Raw genomic sequence first — 19,014 nt, forward strand, 5'->3', positions numbered from 1 at the left:
TGGAAAACTTTTTCGAAATTCATGACCGGGAAACTTTTCGGATCACATGTTTTTAGGCGAGATTTTTTTAGGTTATTCAAATTAAGATATTTTTTCATTAAAAAATTAAAAAATTGATAATTATGAATATTCGAAATTCAGCTTTTAAATTATTTCGTTATAATTTTCTGGTAAGTTTTTTATCAGATGAATTTTATCCCCACTTTTAATCACCTAAACCACTTTCAATTCGATAGATTGAACAATTGATCATTCCGACACGGTATAGACATCGTATTGTATTTGAAAATGATCTACAGAAAATTCGTAATATTGGAATATCAGCACATATTGATAGTGGAAAAACAACGTTAACCGAAAGAATACTTTACTATTGTGGCCGTATCGATACAATGCACGAAGTTCGTGGTAAAGATAATGTTGGTGCTAAAATGGATTCAATGGAATTAGAACGACAACGTGGTATAACGATTCAATCGGCTGCTACATATGTTAATTGGCAAGGTGCCAATATTAATATTATTGATACACCGGGACATGTGGATTTCACTGTTGAAGTGGAACGTGCTCTTCGAGTACTTGATGGTGCTATACTTGTACTTTGTGGTGTTGGTGGTGTTCAATCACAAACATTAACGGTTACAAGACAGATGAGTCGTTATAAAGTACCATGTATTGCATTCATTAATAAACTTGACCGTACTGGTGCTAATCCAATACGCGTGATTAATCAGATACGAAAATCGATTGGTTTTAATGCAGCATTCATGAATATACCAATTGGATTGGAAGGAAATCTTCGTGGTATTGTCGATTTAATCGAACAGAAATCCATCTATTATGAAGGTTCAAATGGTGAACAGACTCGTTATGATTGTATACCAAAAGAAATGGAAACCGAAGCAAAAGAAAAACGACAAGAACTAATTGAAGCCATATCAAATGTTGATGATTTTCTCGGTGAACTTTACCTAGAAGAAAGAACACCAACAAATGATGAATTAATGGTTTGTTGAAAAAAATAATTTGATTCAAAAATGTTCATTATTTTTTCTTTCCAAAAAAGGCTGCCATACGACGTCAATGTATACAACGCAAATTTGTTCCTGTATTTACCGGAAGTGCACTGAAAAACAAAGGAGTACAAACAATGCTGGAAGGTGTTGTTGATTTTCTACCCGATCCATCAGAAGTGAAGAATTTTGCCTTCATACATAAAGAAGGTGAAGATGAGCAACAACAACAACAAGTGGAAGCCCATAAAAAAATTCAAATAAAACCAGATCGTGATGACAAAAATGTATTTATTGGTTTAGCATTCAAATTGGATGCAACAAAATTTGGTCAATTAACCTATATGCGTGTATATCAAGGCTGTATACGTAAAGGTGATCATATTTATAATTCACGAACGAAAAAAAAGGTTAAAGCATCACGATTAGTACGAATGAATGCTAATGAAATGGAAGATATTGAAGAAGCATATGCTGGTGATATCTGTGCATTATTCGGTATAGATTGTGCATCCGGTGATTCATTTGTAACCGATAGAAATTCTAATCTATCAATGGAATCGATACATGTTCCTGAACCGGTAATATCGATGTCAATAAAAACTATGACGAAAGATGCAATGGATCAATTCTCAAAAGCTATACAACGATTTACGAAAGAAGATCCAACATTTCGTTGTCAATGGAATAATGATAGTAAAGAAATGATTGTCTCAGGAATGGGGGAATTACATTTAGAAATCTATGGACAACGAATGGAACGTGAATATAATTGCCCGGTTGTGTTGGGAAAACCAAAAGTTGCTTTTCGTGAAACATTACTTCGACCGGTTAAATTTAATTATCTTCATAAACGTCAATCTGGTGGTGCCGGTCAATATGGTTGTGTTATTGGTGTCCTAGAACCATTGCCGATAGAACAAAATACGAAGAATGTATTTTCGGATGAAACTTCTGGACCAAATGTACCACGATGGTTTGTACCGGCCATTCGTAAAGGATTCGATGAAATGTGTGAAAAAGGCCCATTGATTGGACATAAAATTACTGGTATTCGATTTCGACTACAGGATGGTAAACATCATGTTGTCGATTCAAATGATATCGCTTTCCAGTTGGCCGCTCAAGGAGCAATGAAACAAAGTTCGTTAACCATATAGTAATTTTTTTCTCCTAAATAATTGACCTCAATAATTGTCATTATTTATTTTTTCCTAATAATGACAATCTGATTTTATGATTATGATGATGATGATGATAATAATTTATTTCCGTATCTATTCACAATTCAACATTTAGCATTCGATGATGGTAGATGGATGGTGTTGGAACCGATCATGCATGTCGAAGTGAGTGCACCAGCCGAATATCAAGGCGAATTAATCGGTTTGATTACTCGACGTAATGGCCTATTACAATCAACCAATGAAGTGGATAATTATTTTATTGCCAATTCTGAAGTACCATTGAATGATATGTTTGGCTTTGCAACCGAATTACGAACTCTTACCCAAGGTAAAGGTGAATATACGATGGAATATTCACGTTATTCACCTACGCGTAATGATGTACAACAAAATTTAATAGAAAAATATCAACAAGAATTGGCGGAAAAATCATCGCAACAAACGAATAAGATGAGCAAGAAAAATTAATTTCCCGTTATAATAATCATCATTGATAAAATGTTTTTTTTTTTGTTTCTCTGTACATTGTACATATAATAATAATTAGATTCTGTTTTGTTATAAAATTTAATGTTCAATTTTCAATAAATATGTGTCTGCTGCTATCAAATTGATATAGGAAAAAAAGTTGGCTAAATGCCTTGAATTACGATTTTCTTTCTGATCTCTGTTGTCATCTCATTTTGTATCATTATGTGGCTGAAGCCAAATGTTTATTTTTATAGTCATTCAATCTACGAAAAAAAAAATTTGTTAATTGTCATCATTTTTTCCTTGTTTGTTTTTGTTCTTTGTTTCCATATTCAATGGCACGGACCTTGATTTGACATGACATGATCATCGTCATAGTCATAATGATGATGATGATCATGATCATTGGCAAATGCTAATGATGTAGCGAGAGAGAGAGAGAGAGAGAGAGAGAGAGAGAGAGAGAGAGAGAGAGAGAGAGAGAGAGAGAGAGAGAGAGAGAGAGAGAGAGAGAGAGAGAGAGAGAGAGAGAGAGAGAGAGAGAGAGAGAGAGAGAGAGAGAGAGAGAGAGAGAGAGAGAGAGAGAGAGAGAGAGAGAGAGAGAGAGAGAGAGAGAGAGAGAGAGAGAGAGAGAGAGAGAGAGAGAGAGAGAGAGAGAGAGAGAGAGAGAGAGAGAAATAGAAACTTTTTAAAAAGCTATTCAAAAAGACGAATGGCGTTATTATTATGTTCAAATGTACTAAAGGATATTGATGATGATGATGATCAGACTCAATCAATTGTGAACAATGACAAGACATTCGAATTTTGAATATTTTATCCAATAAAGGATACAATCATCAGCATTTGTACATTGTTCGTATGGTTGTGATGGTGTTCACAATAAATACAGGTATTAATTATCGTTTAAATAATTCGATATGTGAACATTTGATTCAATCGATCCAAAATTTTTGTTTCAATTCCAGTGTCCAGTGTTTTAAAAAGAGTGAATTCACTGTTTTATGTATTTTTTGCGTGTGTCCATCATGAATGTCATGCGTGTTCCACGAGAAAATATCTGCGAGTAGCAGTAACCAAATTATCCATACATGCATCCAGTTTTTATCTACTGCATTTCCAATATATTAACAAATGCTAGATATGCTGTTTTTTATCGTCTCTACTCTATATGAGATTCAATGAATGAAAATTTTCGTAGCAGCATGATGTTTTGTTGTTGTTTTTGATTATTGTGAATCCCTTGTGTTTGTGTTATTTGTTGTTCATATTATCTTGAATCATCATCATCACCATCAATGCCATTGCAATTTCAATTCATAAAAAAAAATTTATTAATTTTGGATTTACATTCTGACTACTACTTTTTTTCTCTTTCTTTCTCTCTTTCTCTCTCTCTCAGGGACTATACTATTATTCATCAATGTATTTAAAAAAAAATGTTTGATTTGTTGAAATTGAGAAATTGCAACATTGCAATCCAACAATCTTCACACCACCACAAAATCCATGTGTAATATATAAGATTTCATGTTTTCTATATTTGTATATAATGATGAATTTGGTACATTATGCCATATATATGAATCAAAATGAATCAATGTATTCTCTCCTTTATTTTATTTTTATTTTTTTTTTCGTTCCAACAACGACAACAATGGAAAAACCCTTATGAATGGTCCATTATATAATTGATCATGTAAATTATTTCGGAAGCATGTGTCATCAAACAAAAGAAAAAAAACGATAATTGTAAGTATGATTATCATTTTGCTGTGTGAATATTTTAAGATTTGATAATAACAATAATAATCTTATGTATAATTTTCATATTCATAATTTTTTTTCTTCATTTTATTGTCGTTGTTTTTGATAGATTTTTTCTCATCTAGACACATAAATCTTGAACAATTATTATCCTGTTTTGTTCTATTATAATCATTGTTGTGCATCATCATCATCTCATTTTTCTCAGCCACATTTGAATGAATTCGATGTTGACAAGACACATGAAACAACATTCCACATTGATAAATAATTTTTTCTGTAATATCCATCCGAAATTTAACAAAAAAGTGTGTGTTTGTTCATCATTCATCGGTTGTTCATCATATCGTACATTAAAACATTTTGATTTTGAAATTCAATACTTTTCAATGTTTCATCCATGATGATGATGATGATGATGATGATCATATTACCACATTATTATAATCAGAAGCAAAATCAAAACAATGTCACATATAAAATCACCGACAAATGTTTTGGAGACAAATCAACAACAACAACAACAAACAATAATAATAAATAATCGTGATAGATTATTACGGCTTGCCGAATTAGGAACATCATCATCGAATAATAAAAATGTTAAACAAAATAAAAGAAATAATAGTAAACAGAAGTTAAGGATACCATCCTTATCATTGGAACGTAATAATAATAATAATTATAAATCACCAAATTTAACCGATTTATCATTTACGAATAATATTGAACATTTAGTCAATAATTCAAATAGTAAAAATAATAATAAAAGTAGTAAAAAAGGTGATAAATCAAAAAAGAAAAATGTAATTATATCGAATTTGGACGACGATGATGTTGATGATAATCATGATGAACAAAAATTTTTCATTAATAATGAAAATAATCAACGCTATCGATCAAATAATCGATGGAAATCCATACATTCATCATCATCTTCACGTGATTCATCTCAGGAACATTCAATCTATCCATTATTACCGGCAGCATGTATAACATTAACAAAAAGTGTTCTTAATAATCATAATCATGATGATGGCAATATACAGCCACCACCATCATCCACTTCATTAACTACGGATAAATATTTTCGCAATGAATCATCGACTATCGTATCACGGATACCATTGTTTAATGGTCATTATACTGAACATGATCATTTCATTCATGATATTCATCATACTTTCAATAATGATAATCCATGCTCTGATCTATACGCAAAATATCATGAATTTCGTCGAAAAAATCTTCGTCAATTTTCATCATGTAAAGATCATCATTATGAACGGCCATCATTACTTCGAATGCAATCAGATTTACAGCCATCATCGTTATCATCGTCATCATCTGGTGCAATGTTATCAACCGTTTTATTAAAATCCAATAATGTTAAATATATACCAATTCAACGTGACAACAATGAATCTAATTCCAAAACATTTGAATCCAATCATATTCCATCCATAGCAACCTCTTTAGATTCAAAGGTTCATGACCAGGAATCCGATTTTGTTGTCGTCGACAATATTAAGTCGACTAAAACCATAAATCATCCAAATAATGATGGTGATAATAAAATATTATTCAATCAGCGGCAAGCATTTGTCGTTTTGGATGAAGATCATGGTTGTCCGAATACGCCTAAAAAGATTTCAACGTCGACGCCCAAAAAAGATGAATCCGAATTAGGACAGCAGCAGCTACAGCAGCAACAAATCAATACACAAAAAGTATTATTTTCAAAAGTTGACCTATTCAATTGTGATCAATATCCACCGCTTGAAATGACAAACAAAAAACAGACGGTGGTTGAATCAAATCAAACATTTAACGCTCATGATCTCCTTGGACAACTTTTCTTAGCCGATTCACAGAAGAATTCCATGTTATCAATGATAACGGCTGAAAATTTGAATAATGAAAATTATAATAATAAGTCATCTAGTTGTGATAAGTTGGACTCTTTGCAATCATTTCAGTTATTATCAACCGATAAACATCGATCGGAAAATGATCTATCTAAAAATGATATATCCGGTTTAGGTCATCTAGAAGAACAACCCGAACATCATAATGGTATGATTGATAGATTTAAGAAAAAATTTTCCTTACGAGCATCAAAATCAGCTGGTAATTCACCGAAACATGATAAAATCAATAACAATGATCAGCCAACGAATAATCGTAAATCATTATCACCACCATTGAATAATTATAATGTTAGTGAAATCGATATAAATCAGAATAAAATTGATTTGGAAAGTATTGAAAATTTTAAATATTTACATCATGTATTGAATGGAAAACATTCACCAAGCGAATCAAAACGCCGACAATTTATGTCAATCAATCGAAAATCATTGCGTAAAATTTCCCGTAAACATGGCCGTTTAAAACGATCACATACACAGCCATTCAATGATAATGATTTGGATGATATGGAAAGAATGAAATTGGTAATGAATGCGAATGAAGATCCTGAAATATTTACCACGACCGACAAAAGTTTGGTAACGATGAATGGTGCGAACAACAACATTATTATTGATGATGATAATCATACAAGGGTGAGTGTGTGTTAATGAATAATATTGAATAATTTAATTAATCTGATAATTATCATGTTGATAATGTCAATTATTTTGTCGCTCCCATATCTAATTATTATCATGGATCTATTTGTTTGATTGTTTATCGGTCGTTTTTCTGCAATTTATCACATGTATGTGTGTGGCCTGTGTTCAGAATGTCATCTACGCGGAAGCCATTTTTGATTACCAAGGCAATGATAATGAAGAATTATCCTTTCATGCTGGTGATTTGATCGAAGTAAGTGATACTAGCCATAAACAGTGGTGGTGGGGAACAATCAAGGCTACAACATTATCATCAAAAACATCGCAACCGAAATCAAACACCACGGCAACACCATGTGATGAAATTCGACACGGATGGATACCAGCTTCCTATGTTCGTGTAAGTCGTAGTATTATGATTCTAAATCGATTTGTTGAAAGATTTTTATATGATTTCAATTTATTCGATTATTATCAAATCTTTTACTCACTAATGTTTGTTTTTATTCTCTCCATATTCAATTTCCTTAGTTAAAAGTTAGCCAAGAAGAAACGATTGAAGAATCATTACAGAATGCTACTGACCAACAATCATCATTGATTAATAATAATCATCATAGCGATAATTACGATAACAACGGCGTTGACAACAATAACGATATGTCACCAACATCATTGACAACATCACAAATATCAATGCGTACAAATATAACAACATCAAAATTAATGAGTGCCGAACAAGTTCGTGCAAATGTTGTACTTGAAATATTGAATACTGAAAAAGATTTTGTTAAAAATCTTAAAGATGTTATCGATGGTTATCTAAAACCATGTCGTGATCGTAATGATATGTTTGATTCGACACGTATTGCAACGATTTTTGGTAATATTGAAGAATTATATGAATTTCAATCAAAATTTCTTCAACAATTAGAACATTGTGTTGATATGAAAAATTTGGCAGCAAGTTGTATTGGCCATTGTTTTCTTGAAAATGAAAATGGTTTTGATTGTTATAGTGATTTTTGTAAAAATCATCCATTAGCCACTAGTGAACTACAGGATCTCTATATTGACCATAAATATGTTATATTTTTTGAAGGTTGTCGTCTTTTACAGAATATGATTGACATATCGTTGGATGGATTTCTATTGACACCTATACAGAAAATTTGTAAATATCCATTACAATTAGCTGAATTACTTAAATATACAAAACCAGAACATTCGGATTATATGGCCGTTGCTGAAGCATATCAATGTATGCAACGTGTAGCACAATTAGTTAATGAACGAAAATCACGTTTTGAATCATTGGAAAAATTATTATCACTTCAAGAATCATTTGAAAATTGGGATGGTCCGCCATTGTTGGATAAATCATCCATATTGATACATTCCGGTGAAATTACCCGTATTACACGAACAACTTGGTCAAAAGAATTGACTCTATTTATTTTTGATCATCTATTGATTATGGCCAAAAAAGATAGTCGTTTATTGAAGAAACGTGCCTATCTATTTAAAACACGTATCGAACTTGATCATATTGATCCGATTATATCGTTAGATGATAACATCAAAGATGGTCATTTTAATGTGTTGGCTAAAAATGCCTTTAAATTCTATTATCATCCGAAACAAAAATGGTATCTATTTCAGGCAAAATCTGCTGAAGATAAAGATGTATGGCTTAAAGCATTCGAAAGGGAACGACAACGTTGTCATGATGATGAACTACAAGGTTTTCGTGTAACTGAACAGGATAAAAAAGGTGCACGACTTGCACATGAAAATCATCTTAAACCGAAAAAACCGAAACAATTATATCATAATATACGAAAACCGTATGCACCGAAAATATCTCGAAAACCGGATACAGTGATTGCCGAAATACCGCTTGGACCAATAAAAGGTTTTGAAATTGATCGATATAATCGTGCCGGTAGTCTACCATCATATATTCATCAAGAAAAACATCTAATCAATAATAATAATGCAAATAATTTACTGTATAATAATAATCATCATCATCATCATCATAAAAATCGACAATCAACAATGCATAAAAAATCGACACGATCAAATTGGTTTCAATTTGGCAATAATAATAATGTTATCACTAATAATGGTGATAATGTTAAGAATCGAAAATTGAACAAATATTAAAATGATGGAAAAAATTCTCATAATTTTTATTTCGTTTCCAATTACATTCCTGTGTTTGTGTGTTTGCGTGTGTGTGCAATACATTGTCATTATCATCATCATAATCGTTGTCGTCGTTTTTTATTTCTCATTCGAATGTTGAAAATGGAAATCATAATGGATTGTAGTAGATGAATCATTCATTCATTCATTCATTTTATTTCGAAATGTAAAATTATAAATTTTTTTCGTTTTTCGTTTTCTTCCATTCAAAAACAGGGTCAGCCTGTTTTTTTTTTGTTTTCTTCGTGTGATTCATTAATTTAATTTGGTGGCTTTTTTTTTGTCTGGTTTAATGTTTTTTTTACCTACTGTTCATCTTATGAATTTTCTTTTTCCCATCCCCATTCTCATCCGTTATTAATTATTCGGGTTTTTTTTCAATTATCCATCTGTAACTAATGTATTTTTTATCTAATGTTTTTTTTCACTTTACGAGTATGTAATTGACTGATTATAATGATAATTAATAAATTTTTGATTCATTCAATTGGTGTTTACCATAACAACAACACTTTCGAGACACCCTATATTCAATGATATCATCGTTCGAATGATGAATCGAATTCATGACGAGTAAAAAAAATTTTTAGAGTAGATAAATTAGTTATGAATTTTTTTTTCATTTATTTCCAATTATTAAAAGATGAAGAAATGAATCTTTTTGTTTGGTTCATTCGTTTCATTTCATAATGGATGTTATTTTTTTAATCAACGATATCTGGTGTTTGGTTGGTCACTTATAGGATATAAAATTAAAATCATTTTATTGTTTCAAGTCATCATATAGATAAAAGTGTTAAATTATTGATTTTTTTTTGGCTGAATATCTTTTATACAAATTATCATTATGTTATTTTAATTTGATTGATGGTTGTGTAAATGCAATTATTTTTGTAAAAAAAATTGAATAAAAAAAGTGGTAAAAAATTGTATGATTGAACGTTTAACGAACAAAGTTACAGGCGTGAGGTGGAAAATGGGTATGTTTTGTTGTTTTTTTGGTATACTGCTTTTCTCATTATTGATGATGGTTATGATGTTAGTCAAAATTCACAAGTCAGTCATTTTGAAAAATTTATCGGTTAATTTAATTTTTTCAAGCAGTTTCTGGCTGTTCCTCTTCAAATAATTCTTCATCTTCAGCTGTTGCTTCTTGATATTGTTGATATTCGTTAACCAAATCGTTCATATTGGATTCAGCTTCAGTGAATTCCATTTCATCCATACCTTCACCAGTGTACCAATGCAAGAAAGCTTTACGTCGGAACATGGCTATAATAAAAGAGAGAACAGAATTATTAAAAAAAATACAAAGAGAATATAGTGATAATAAACTAACCGGTAAATTGTTCCGATATACGTTTGAAAAGTTCTTGAATTGCTGTCGAATTACCGATAAATGTAGCGGCCATTTTTAATCCACGTGGTGGAATATCGCAAACGGCTGTTTTAACATTATTTGGAATCCATTCAACAAAATATGAACTATTCTTATTTTGAACATTCAACATTTGCTCATCCACTTCTTTCATTGACATACGTCCACGGAAGATGGTGGCAACGGTCAAATATCGTCCATGTCGTGGATCACATGCGGCCATCATATTTTTAGCATCAAACATTTGTTGTGTCAATTCGGGTACAGAAAGGGCTCGATATTGTTGTGAACCACGTGAAGTGAGTGGTGCAAATCCAGGCATAAAAAAATGCAATCGTGGAAACGGTACCATGTTAACGGCCAATTTTCTTAAATCAGCATTCAATTGGCCAGGGAAACGAAGACAAGTAGTGACACCAGACATTGTAACCGAAACCAAATGATTTAGGTCACCATAAGTTGGTGTGGTCAATTTTAATGTACGGAAACAAATGTCATACAAGGCTTCATTATCGATACAATAGGTTTCATCAGTATTCTCAACCAATTGATGAACAGAAAGCGTTGCATTGTATGGTTCAACAACAGTATCGGATACTTTTGGTGAAGGCATTACACTGAATGTATTCATGATACGATCCGGATATTCTTCACGAATTTTCGAGATAAGTAATGTTCCCATACCGGAACCAGTACCACCACCCAATGAATGAGCTAATTGAAAGCCTTGTAAACAATCACAGCCTTCGGCTTCTTTACGTACGACATCCAAAACGGTATCAACCAATTCAGCACCTTCAGTATAATGGCCTTTGGCCCAATTATTACCAGCACCACTTTGACCAAAAATAAAATTATCCGGTCGAAATAATGTACCGAAAACACCTGAACGAACAGAATCCATTGTACCCGGTTCAAGATCAAGCAATACGGCACGTGGAACATATTTGCCACCTGATGCTTCATTGTAATAAACATTGATACGTTCCAATTGTAATGGGCTATCGCCGTGATAGGTACCAGTAGGATCTATGCCATGTTCATCGGAAATTACTTCCCAAAACTAATCGAAAACGAGAGAGAAAAAAAGCAGAAAAAATACGACCAGGTTGAAAATCGTTGGCAAACAAGAACAAAAAAAAATTGATGAAATGGAGTAGAGTTTACCTTGGCACCAATCTGATTACCACATTGACCGGCTTGAATATGAACAATTTCACGCATTATGATAAATAATATTTTAAGATGATTTTAATAAGAAAAATTTAATTCAATTCAACACACACACACAAAAACACCAACACGTTCACCGAAACGGATGTAAATTAGTGAAATTTCGTTATTGAATTCAATTAATCGTTGATTTTCTCGTCTTATTTCTGATGTCGTCGTGTTTGAACAAAGGACGAAAAAATAAGAACAAGGCAACAAAAAAACACGCCGATCAAAACGAAAAAACGTATGGGTAAGAAAATGAAAATTTTGAAGAAAAAAATTCAACCGATCACAACCGAAAACGAATAATAAATGTGAAAACGTTGACGATGAAGGGCTGCTTTTTGTAGACAAAGTTCGAGTGTTTGCTAAAAACAATCTTTTTACCCTTATTCACGTTTATATTACTGGCTTGATTTTGTAAGTTTAGTTTTTTTTTCGTTGTTTCTGGCCGCGGTTTTGACTTGAGTTCAAGCATGGGAGAGAGAGAGATAGCACAAGAGTTAGTCAGCAAGCTAACTTGGCGACGACGAGGAGGAGGAATGATTTTTTTTGAAATCAACAAATCAGTGGTAAAGAATTGATTGACCCCAAGAGTAAGAGAGAAAGAGGGTGAGAAAAACGATCGAAAGGGTCGACGCCCATTTTTTTGAAAAAATTTATTCTTTTTTTTCGAACATGCGCAATTTGTAATTTGTTTAGCCTGTTGCTATGAGAGGGTGTGGGTGTGTTATGCCAAAAAAATTGCCTAAAAATACATCGACGACAGTAGCGACATTGGTGGTGGTGAAATTTAAACGAAAAAAACTTGACAAATACTGGGCGAATGTGTTTTCGGAATTCATCGATTCAAACTTGTTGGTTGGTTCGTTGATTCGGCAAGCCGTTGACCGATCGTGAATGGTCGGGGTGAAGTATATTTTCTTTTTTTTCGTTTTTCGAATATTTTCTCTATTCATTCTGTGCTTATCAACGTCATCATCATGATTGGGGGAGAAAAATGATTGCCAAGCATGCTAATATAATCTATCTATATTCTTATAGCATGCATGGCAATGAAAAAAAACGGGAAATATCAAACCATCCATCCATTCCATTACATGATTTGAAAAGATCGAAAACAATGGACGATGAATTTTTTCTATTTAGAGACAGAAAAAAAAATTGAAAAAAAAACATTTGAAATGCTGTCTAAGCTGTCCATCATAATCCATCAATAATAAAACATTCGATTTCGGTCGATCCGAATATAACAACAACAACAACAACAACAAAGAGACTGACGAGACAAAGACCAGAAGGCAAATAAATAATTTTTTTTTATTCCATCAATAATAAATAAAGCTCGAAAATATATTTTTCAAACATAAACACACAATCCAAATGAGAGATTCCATATGGTAGAAAAAAAACGTTAGACATGATTTTTGGAAATTTTCTTTTTTTTTTGCATTCATCAAACAAACAAACTAAAAAAAAACTTTGGAATACAAATTGAATATAAAGAAGAGAGAAAAAAAAATTATTTTTTTTCCTGAAACTGAACATGCATAATGATAAATAAATAAATAAAGATTATATTCCAAATATAGAACAAACATGACATACCGACATACACACACAGAAACACATGAAACATTTGACTTATGGCAAATGTCTTCAAATGACGAAAAAAGCAAAGATTTACTGCAAAAACGATGATGATGATCCGTTCGGATTCTTAATGAATAATTGTCGAGAATATTTTGTTGTTTGTGAACTAAATTTTATTTATTATTTTCAAAATGTCTTTAGCTTGAATTTTTTTTTACTTCTCCTCCTTTGTTGTATTATATTATATTATTTTCTCATCATATATCATCTTATTATTATTATTATTATCAGGATCGTGCTTCAGGTCGGCTGGCTAATTTACCGGCTATATAGTAGACATTTTGATGATCATGATCGCCCAATCTCAGTCAACAATTTCAAATATTTCATTCCACGATTATTCATTCATCATCTTAAGATATAATATATGAGGAAAAAAATAATGAAGATTCATTTTTTGTTGTTTTTTTTTCATCATCAACCATAAAGATGATGATGATGATGTATGATGATCTTGTTTGGATATAATATTAATATATTTAATCCATTTAATTTTTTTTTTCTTTTCTTTACTGATTTTTGATAATCGAGTTTAGCCATTTTTTTTGGCTCTTTGCAATCAACGAATAAGGCAAACCTTTTTTTCTTTGCTTCGGTCCCGTCATAATGATGATGACGGCTGATGGTTGATGATGAAAGAATGGCTAAAAAAATAAAAAGATGATGATGGCTGATGATCATCACACCAGCCAGGAAATGAGATTCTCATTCTTTGTTTTATATTTATGATTTCTATCACACGCACACAATACAAGGTGATTGTATTCGATTTGATTCAAAATAAGAATTCTGTCTTGAAATTCATTCAACCAACCAACCTGCAGAAAAAGAAAAGGGAGTTGAGAAGAGAAAAAAAGTTATATTTAAAAATAATGATAAAAATGGAAAAATGTAGTTTGTTACAATTAATAATAACCACAAGGGGTGGAAGGAGGTGGTTGTTGAAAATGGGTGTCTAATGGGGAAGTCTTTACTATTTTTCGGCTATTGTTGTCGTTGTTGTTGACTCGAATATTTAAAACAACTCACCCTTGTTGTTGTTGTTGTTGTTGTTGTTGTCGTTGTCGTTGTCGTTGTTATTGGAAAGGGTTGTTGACTTCCGACACAATTTTTTTCTTTCTTCTCAATTTCGACTTATTTTAGCTTCACTTATTTTTATTCATTTCATTCATAGATTCAAGTTGTATTTTGTAGGGAGCAAAAAAATTATTTGGTTAATGTTGTTGTCCGAGAATTCGTAAATCGCAGCATGTTATGTTCATCATCATCAAACCAAAAAATACTGGTTCGAAATTCAGATTGAGATAGAGAGAAAGAGAGAGAGAGGGAGAGAGCCAGGCTAAAATATAACAAGAACAGAATGATGTGCTTTTATCTAGCAGCAGACATGATTTTTTTTTGTTGGTTCGTTTGTTGAACATTCTTCATCATCATCATTTCATTTTTCTTTTTTTTGAAAAGTTTGTTCACGCCACAACACATACAATTGATGATGTTTGATATCTCATTGAATGAATGTCGTCATTATCATCACCGTTGTCATATTGTCAAGAGAGAGAGAGAGAGAGAGAGAGAGAGAAAAAAAAAATGTAAAATTTTGTTGTTTAAAATTATTTTTACGAATAAAAATATCCGTCTGGTTTCCGATTCGAAAAAAGGATTGTTGTTAATTGTTCGAATTCGAATCAATGGTTAAAATAATAGCATTAGATTATTTCGACAGGAAAAGGATCCTTTTCACACATTTTTTTTCTTATTAAAATATATTTGAAAATTAGCCATATCCGTTGTTAATTAATTAGGTGAAAATAGTTTATGAAAATTTGATCATCATACAGGAGGAGAAAAAAGGGTGGATTAGAAATCTTTAGATCCTAAAATGACCATTTCATTTTTCGTGCTGCTTTCATCATCTTCATCGTCATAATCAAGAAACGAAAGATTTTTCTTCGTGTCCAAAAATGTGTTGATGACTTTTTTGTTCGTTTTTTTTTTCTTTTTCATCCCCTTTACAGCCAAATTTTTGTGAGAAAGGAGAAAAAAATAACGCAAACGTCGGTAAATGCGAATACGTCTCGAACAACTATGATAATGATGATGATGATGATGATGGTCGATTGGTTGGTTGGTTGCTTGATTAGTTATTTTGATGTAATATAGCCCTAAATAGACTATATCGACTCTCTCTCGCTCACTATTAAATGTCTTGAATGAATGACAAGACATGAAACCCGAAATGATAATAATAATAATGATGATGATCATGGATGTCTATTATTAGGCAAACTGGCTAAACCATCATCTTGTTGTTGTTATTATTATTATTCGAAAATTCGACATTCGAATCAGCCAACAACAACAACACGATATAGACATGGCTTTAAGCCATCGAAAGATTCTTTTTCTTCTTCATCATCGCTAACTGGTGTTGGTTGTTTGATGTTGTAATGGCAGCCATAAACCAGCTCCATCGTTGAACTTGTTTCTGTGGTAAGATGATGAAGAAACAAAACAAAAAAAAAATTTTATTCGAATTGGACATCATCATATTCGTGAATGGAAATGAATTCGTAAATGAGAATTTTTTATCATGACCCATACCATCTTTAACAATGGCAATAAACTTTTTTTTAATAGTCAATTCTATAAGATATATCATAAAAATGTTTGCGAATATTTCCTGTTTTTTTTTCTCATCTATAAATTCATCAAAATTCTATAGATATGTAATTTCGGAAGCTTAAAAGATTAGAGGAAAAAAATTGTTCAATCAAAATGGATTATGATTATCGTTATTCAAGATTAACAATATTCTGTCATCACAAAAAAAATCAAGAATATTTTGACCATCGATTTTTCTCTTTATTTATATGGTTGATGGATGAGTGGCACTTACACAAACATTCGAAATTTGAACGATTTCTCTCACAATGTGAACAACGAAACGTTCGAAATATTTGGCCATTCATTCATATATTCAATATCCGTTGATTTGTTTTTCCACTGATTTTCATTCAACAGCGAGTGGAAAAAATATCGGGATCAACTTTTTTTAGATATTTTTTTCGTTTTGTTATCATTATTGTTGTTGTTGTTGTTGTCGTTGTTATCAACGAAAAACCCGTTCGTCATTGTTCTCTTTTTCTCTCTCATTTTACTTGGCCATGGCCATTTCACAAGACACTGCTAACTGAATTTATGAGATGAAATGACTTTTAAACATAAAACAAAGACCAAATGATTGCCACACACACACACATTCTTTGTTGGAAAAATAATGCCAATATATTATCGTGTAAATATCACAAGTTACCGAAAAAAAGTATTCCAATAACAACATCATCATCATGTCATGATGGTACTTGTTGATCATGACCTCCTAAAAATAGATTTTTTTAAAAAAAACACAAATACTTTTGGTATGCAACAACAACAACAACAACAACAAAATGGTTCCAATTATGGCAAACACAACAAAGAGAGAAAGAAAGAGAGAGATAGAGAGAGTAGGTGAAAAAAATTGATTCAATCGTCATCATTATAATAATGATAATCATTATCGATAAGAATGGTATGACACAAAATAAAATAAATGCCATAATGGACATGGATTGATGAACTTGGCCTATTCACGATGTTGATCTTGAACTAAATAATTCTAAAAAGGTTTAGCATTCGATATTATCGTTCTTTTTTTTCGATATCCATATTTCTATTCTTTATATTCACATTAAATTAAATTTGAAAAAAGCCGGTCGTTAATTGGAGGCAATCTTTTTTTTTCTCTTCTCTGTCCATGAAGGTAGATAACAACAACATGAAAATGGAAAATAATTTTCCACATTGTGTGTGTGTGTGTGTGTTTGTGTGGGTGGAAAGCAAAGCAAAAAAGAAAAACGACATCAGAACCGAATAAAAATAAACACTCCTACATCAATCCATCAAAATCTATTTAAAAAAATGTTTCATCAACAACAATATGAAAAAAAAATCAATCAAAATGAAAAATGATATATGTAGACAGTAGTAGTCATCATCATCATCATCATCATCATGAATGGATGGATATATAATATTTAAATTAATTTTTTTTGACATTCAAAAAAAAAATAATTCATTTAATAATCATCAATATTGATGATGATTATGATCATCGTGTCATCAAATGTATGTAATGTTATGTTATGTTTTGTCGTTTGAACAAATTATACATTGTATTATTTATTCAATAGATCTAAAGTTTTGGTTCGAAATTTCAAATTTACATTTTGGTCATCATCATCATCATTATTATGTCGATGAACAGAAAAAAAAACATTTGAAATTCAAACGACAGGATCACTTTTAATAATGATGATGATGATGATAGTAATGATAATGGGATAATCTCGTTCATGTTACATGTTACAACATCATCATAATGATAATGATGATTCGCCAAATGGGATTAATAATAATAATGAGATTATAGTAAAGTGGGAGCAAAAAAAAATATAGATAACATCCAAATTGAACAGAAGAAGAGAAAAAAAATTTTAAGGTTAATTTAAATGAAAAGCCCAGAATTCATCATCAACAACAATTGTTGTTGCTTAAGAACAAACAAAAACATCAAAGGCCTATCATCACCATTAAAAAAAAAAGAATAAAAAAATGCTAACTGTTCTCTGTGTATAGACATATCATAAAATGGATGGATATATGATTATGATTTGTGGATGGCCATGTAATTCTTGATGATGATGATAATGATCATGAGTGCAAAAACGGGGAAAAATCAAATGACGGACAACGATGATTCTTCGTTTTGTTTCGAATAATATTTATAACAACAAACCATCGTGAACTAGAAAAAAAGCTATAATTATTATACTAAACAAGTTTTTTGTATTACTAACTCTTTCCCTGTCTTCTTTTTTGTTCTTCTGTGTTCATCATCAAATTTATGGCCAATGATTATTATGATGATGATTATCATCAACGTTGATTTTTCAAAGCACATTTAATTTTCACTGCATAATTCAATGATAGGCAATATGGCTTCAGGGTTCTTTAGATCTTCGAACGAATCAAAATGTGCCGAATAAACATGCCTCGATCGTTGTTTTCACCTGATTGATTTTTGTTGTTTTTTCTTTTGGTTTTTTTTTCACCAATCATCAATGGAAGAGATCCATGGATGAAATTATCTTATCTCTTTGATGAATAAATGTCTAATGATTTTGTTTGTTTGATTTTTGTTTCTATATTATCATTATGACCATACGTCCAGCATCGTTCATATCCGTTCGAATATAAATAATATCGATTTTTTTGACAGATTCAATAAATTCGTATCCATCGATAAATAAAATGATTTTGGTGATGATGATGATGAACATCGTGATCCATTGAGTTCATTAAATGTCAATCATGATCATCATTTGGCTCGATTTAGCCACCGCCATTACCAATTTGGTTTCGATCGGTTTGATCTGGTTTGATCGTTAATTTTTTTCTGTTGTGGAAGATAATTTATTGCGTAAGTAAATGTTGTTGTTGTT

At 31.4% G+C, this 19,014-nt stretch overlaps 3 protein-coding genes and 1 long non-coding RNA gene across 7 annotated transcripts; 2 read left to right on the top strand and 2 right to left on the bottom strand.

The window, feature by feature from the left end:
• The first annotated feature begins 13 nt into the window (after positions 1 to 13).
• Positions 14 to 2,173, top strand: mEFG1 (mitochondrial translation elongation factor G 1). Its single transcript, XM_047053515.2, has 3 exons — positions 14 to 170; positions 237 to 1,007; positions 1,067 to 2,173. The coding sequence occupies exons 1-3, from the start codon at positions 123 to 125 to the stop codon at positions 2,171 to 2,173; spliced, it is 1,926 nt and encodes a 641-aa protein (XP_046909471.2). The 5' UTR covers positions 14 to 122.
• Positions 2,174 to 2,665: 492 nt separating this feature from the next.
• Positions 2,666 to 9,731, top strand: LOC124489881 (uncharacterized). 4 transcript variants are annotated; one of them, XM_075729919.1, is made up of 6 exons: positions 3,379 to 3,563; positions 4,074 to 4,184; positions 4,388 to 4,423; positions 4,548 to 7,005; positions 7,184 to 7,414; positions 7,546 to 9,731. In XM_075729919.1, the coding sequence occupies exons 4-6, from the start codon at positions 4,906 to 4,908 to the stop codon at positions 9,181 to 9,183; spliced, it is 3,969 nt and encodes a 1,322-aa protein (XP_075586034.1). In that variant the 5' UTR covers positions 3,379 to 3,563; positions 4,074 to 4,184; positions 4,388 to 4,423; positions 4,548 to 4,905; the 3' UTR covers positions 9,184 to 9,731. The 4 variants fall into 4 exon arrangements, with proteins under 4 accessions (XP_075586033.1, XP_075586035.1, XP_075586034.1 ...); XM_075729918.1 differs by lacking the exon at positions 3,379 to 3,563 and adding an exon at positions 2,666 to 2,976 and having other exon boundaries at positions 4,074 to 4,423; XM_075729920.1 differs by lacking the exon at positions 4,074 to 4,184 and having other exon boundaries at positions 3,320 to 3,563.
• A 241-nt stretch (positions 9,732 to 9,972) lies between these two features.
• On the bottom strand, positions 9,973 to 12,306 carry LOC124489882 (tubulin beta-4B chain). The gene is made up of 3 exons (XM_047052278.2): positions 11,771 to 12,306; positions 10,565 to 11,666; positions 9,973 to 10,497 (listed from the first exon to the last, which is right to left on the bottom strand). Exons 1-3 carry the CDS (start codon positions 11,825 to 11,827, stop codon positions 10,322 to 10,324), a joined length of 1,335 nt encoding a protein of 444 aa, XP_046908234.1. The 5' UTR covers positions 11,828 to 12,306; the 3' UTR covers positions 9,973 to 10,321.
• Positions 12,307 to 13,252: 946 nt separating this feature from the next.
• Positions 13,253 to 14,983, bottom strand: LOC142597437 (uncharacterized). Its single transcript, XR_012832169.1, has 3 exons — positions 14,501 to 14,983; positions 13,427 to 14,289; positions 13,253 to 13,298 (listed from the first exon to the last, which is right to left on the bottom strand). It is a non-coding gene; the product is annotated as an uncharacterized LOC142597437 (long non-coding RNA).
• Between the last annotated feature and the right edge of the window lie 4,031 nt (positions 14,984 to 19,014).

Source organism: Dermatophagoides farinae, chromosome 4, assembly GCF_024713945.1.
Source record: "Dermatophagoides farinae isolate YC_2012a chromosome 4, ASM2471394v1, whole genome shotgun sequence".
NCBI lineage: Eukaryota > Metazoa > Arthropoda > Arachnida > Sarcoptiformes > Pyroglyphidae > Dermatophagoides > Dermatophagoides farinae.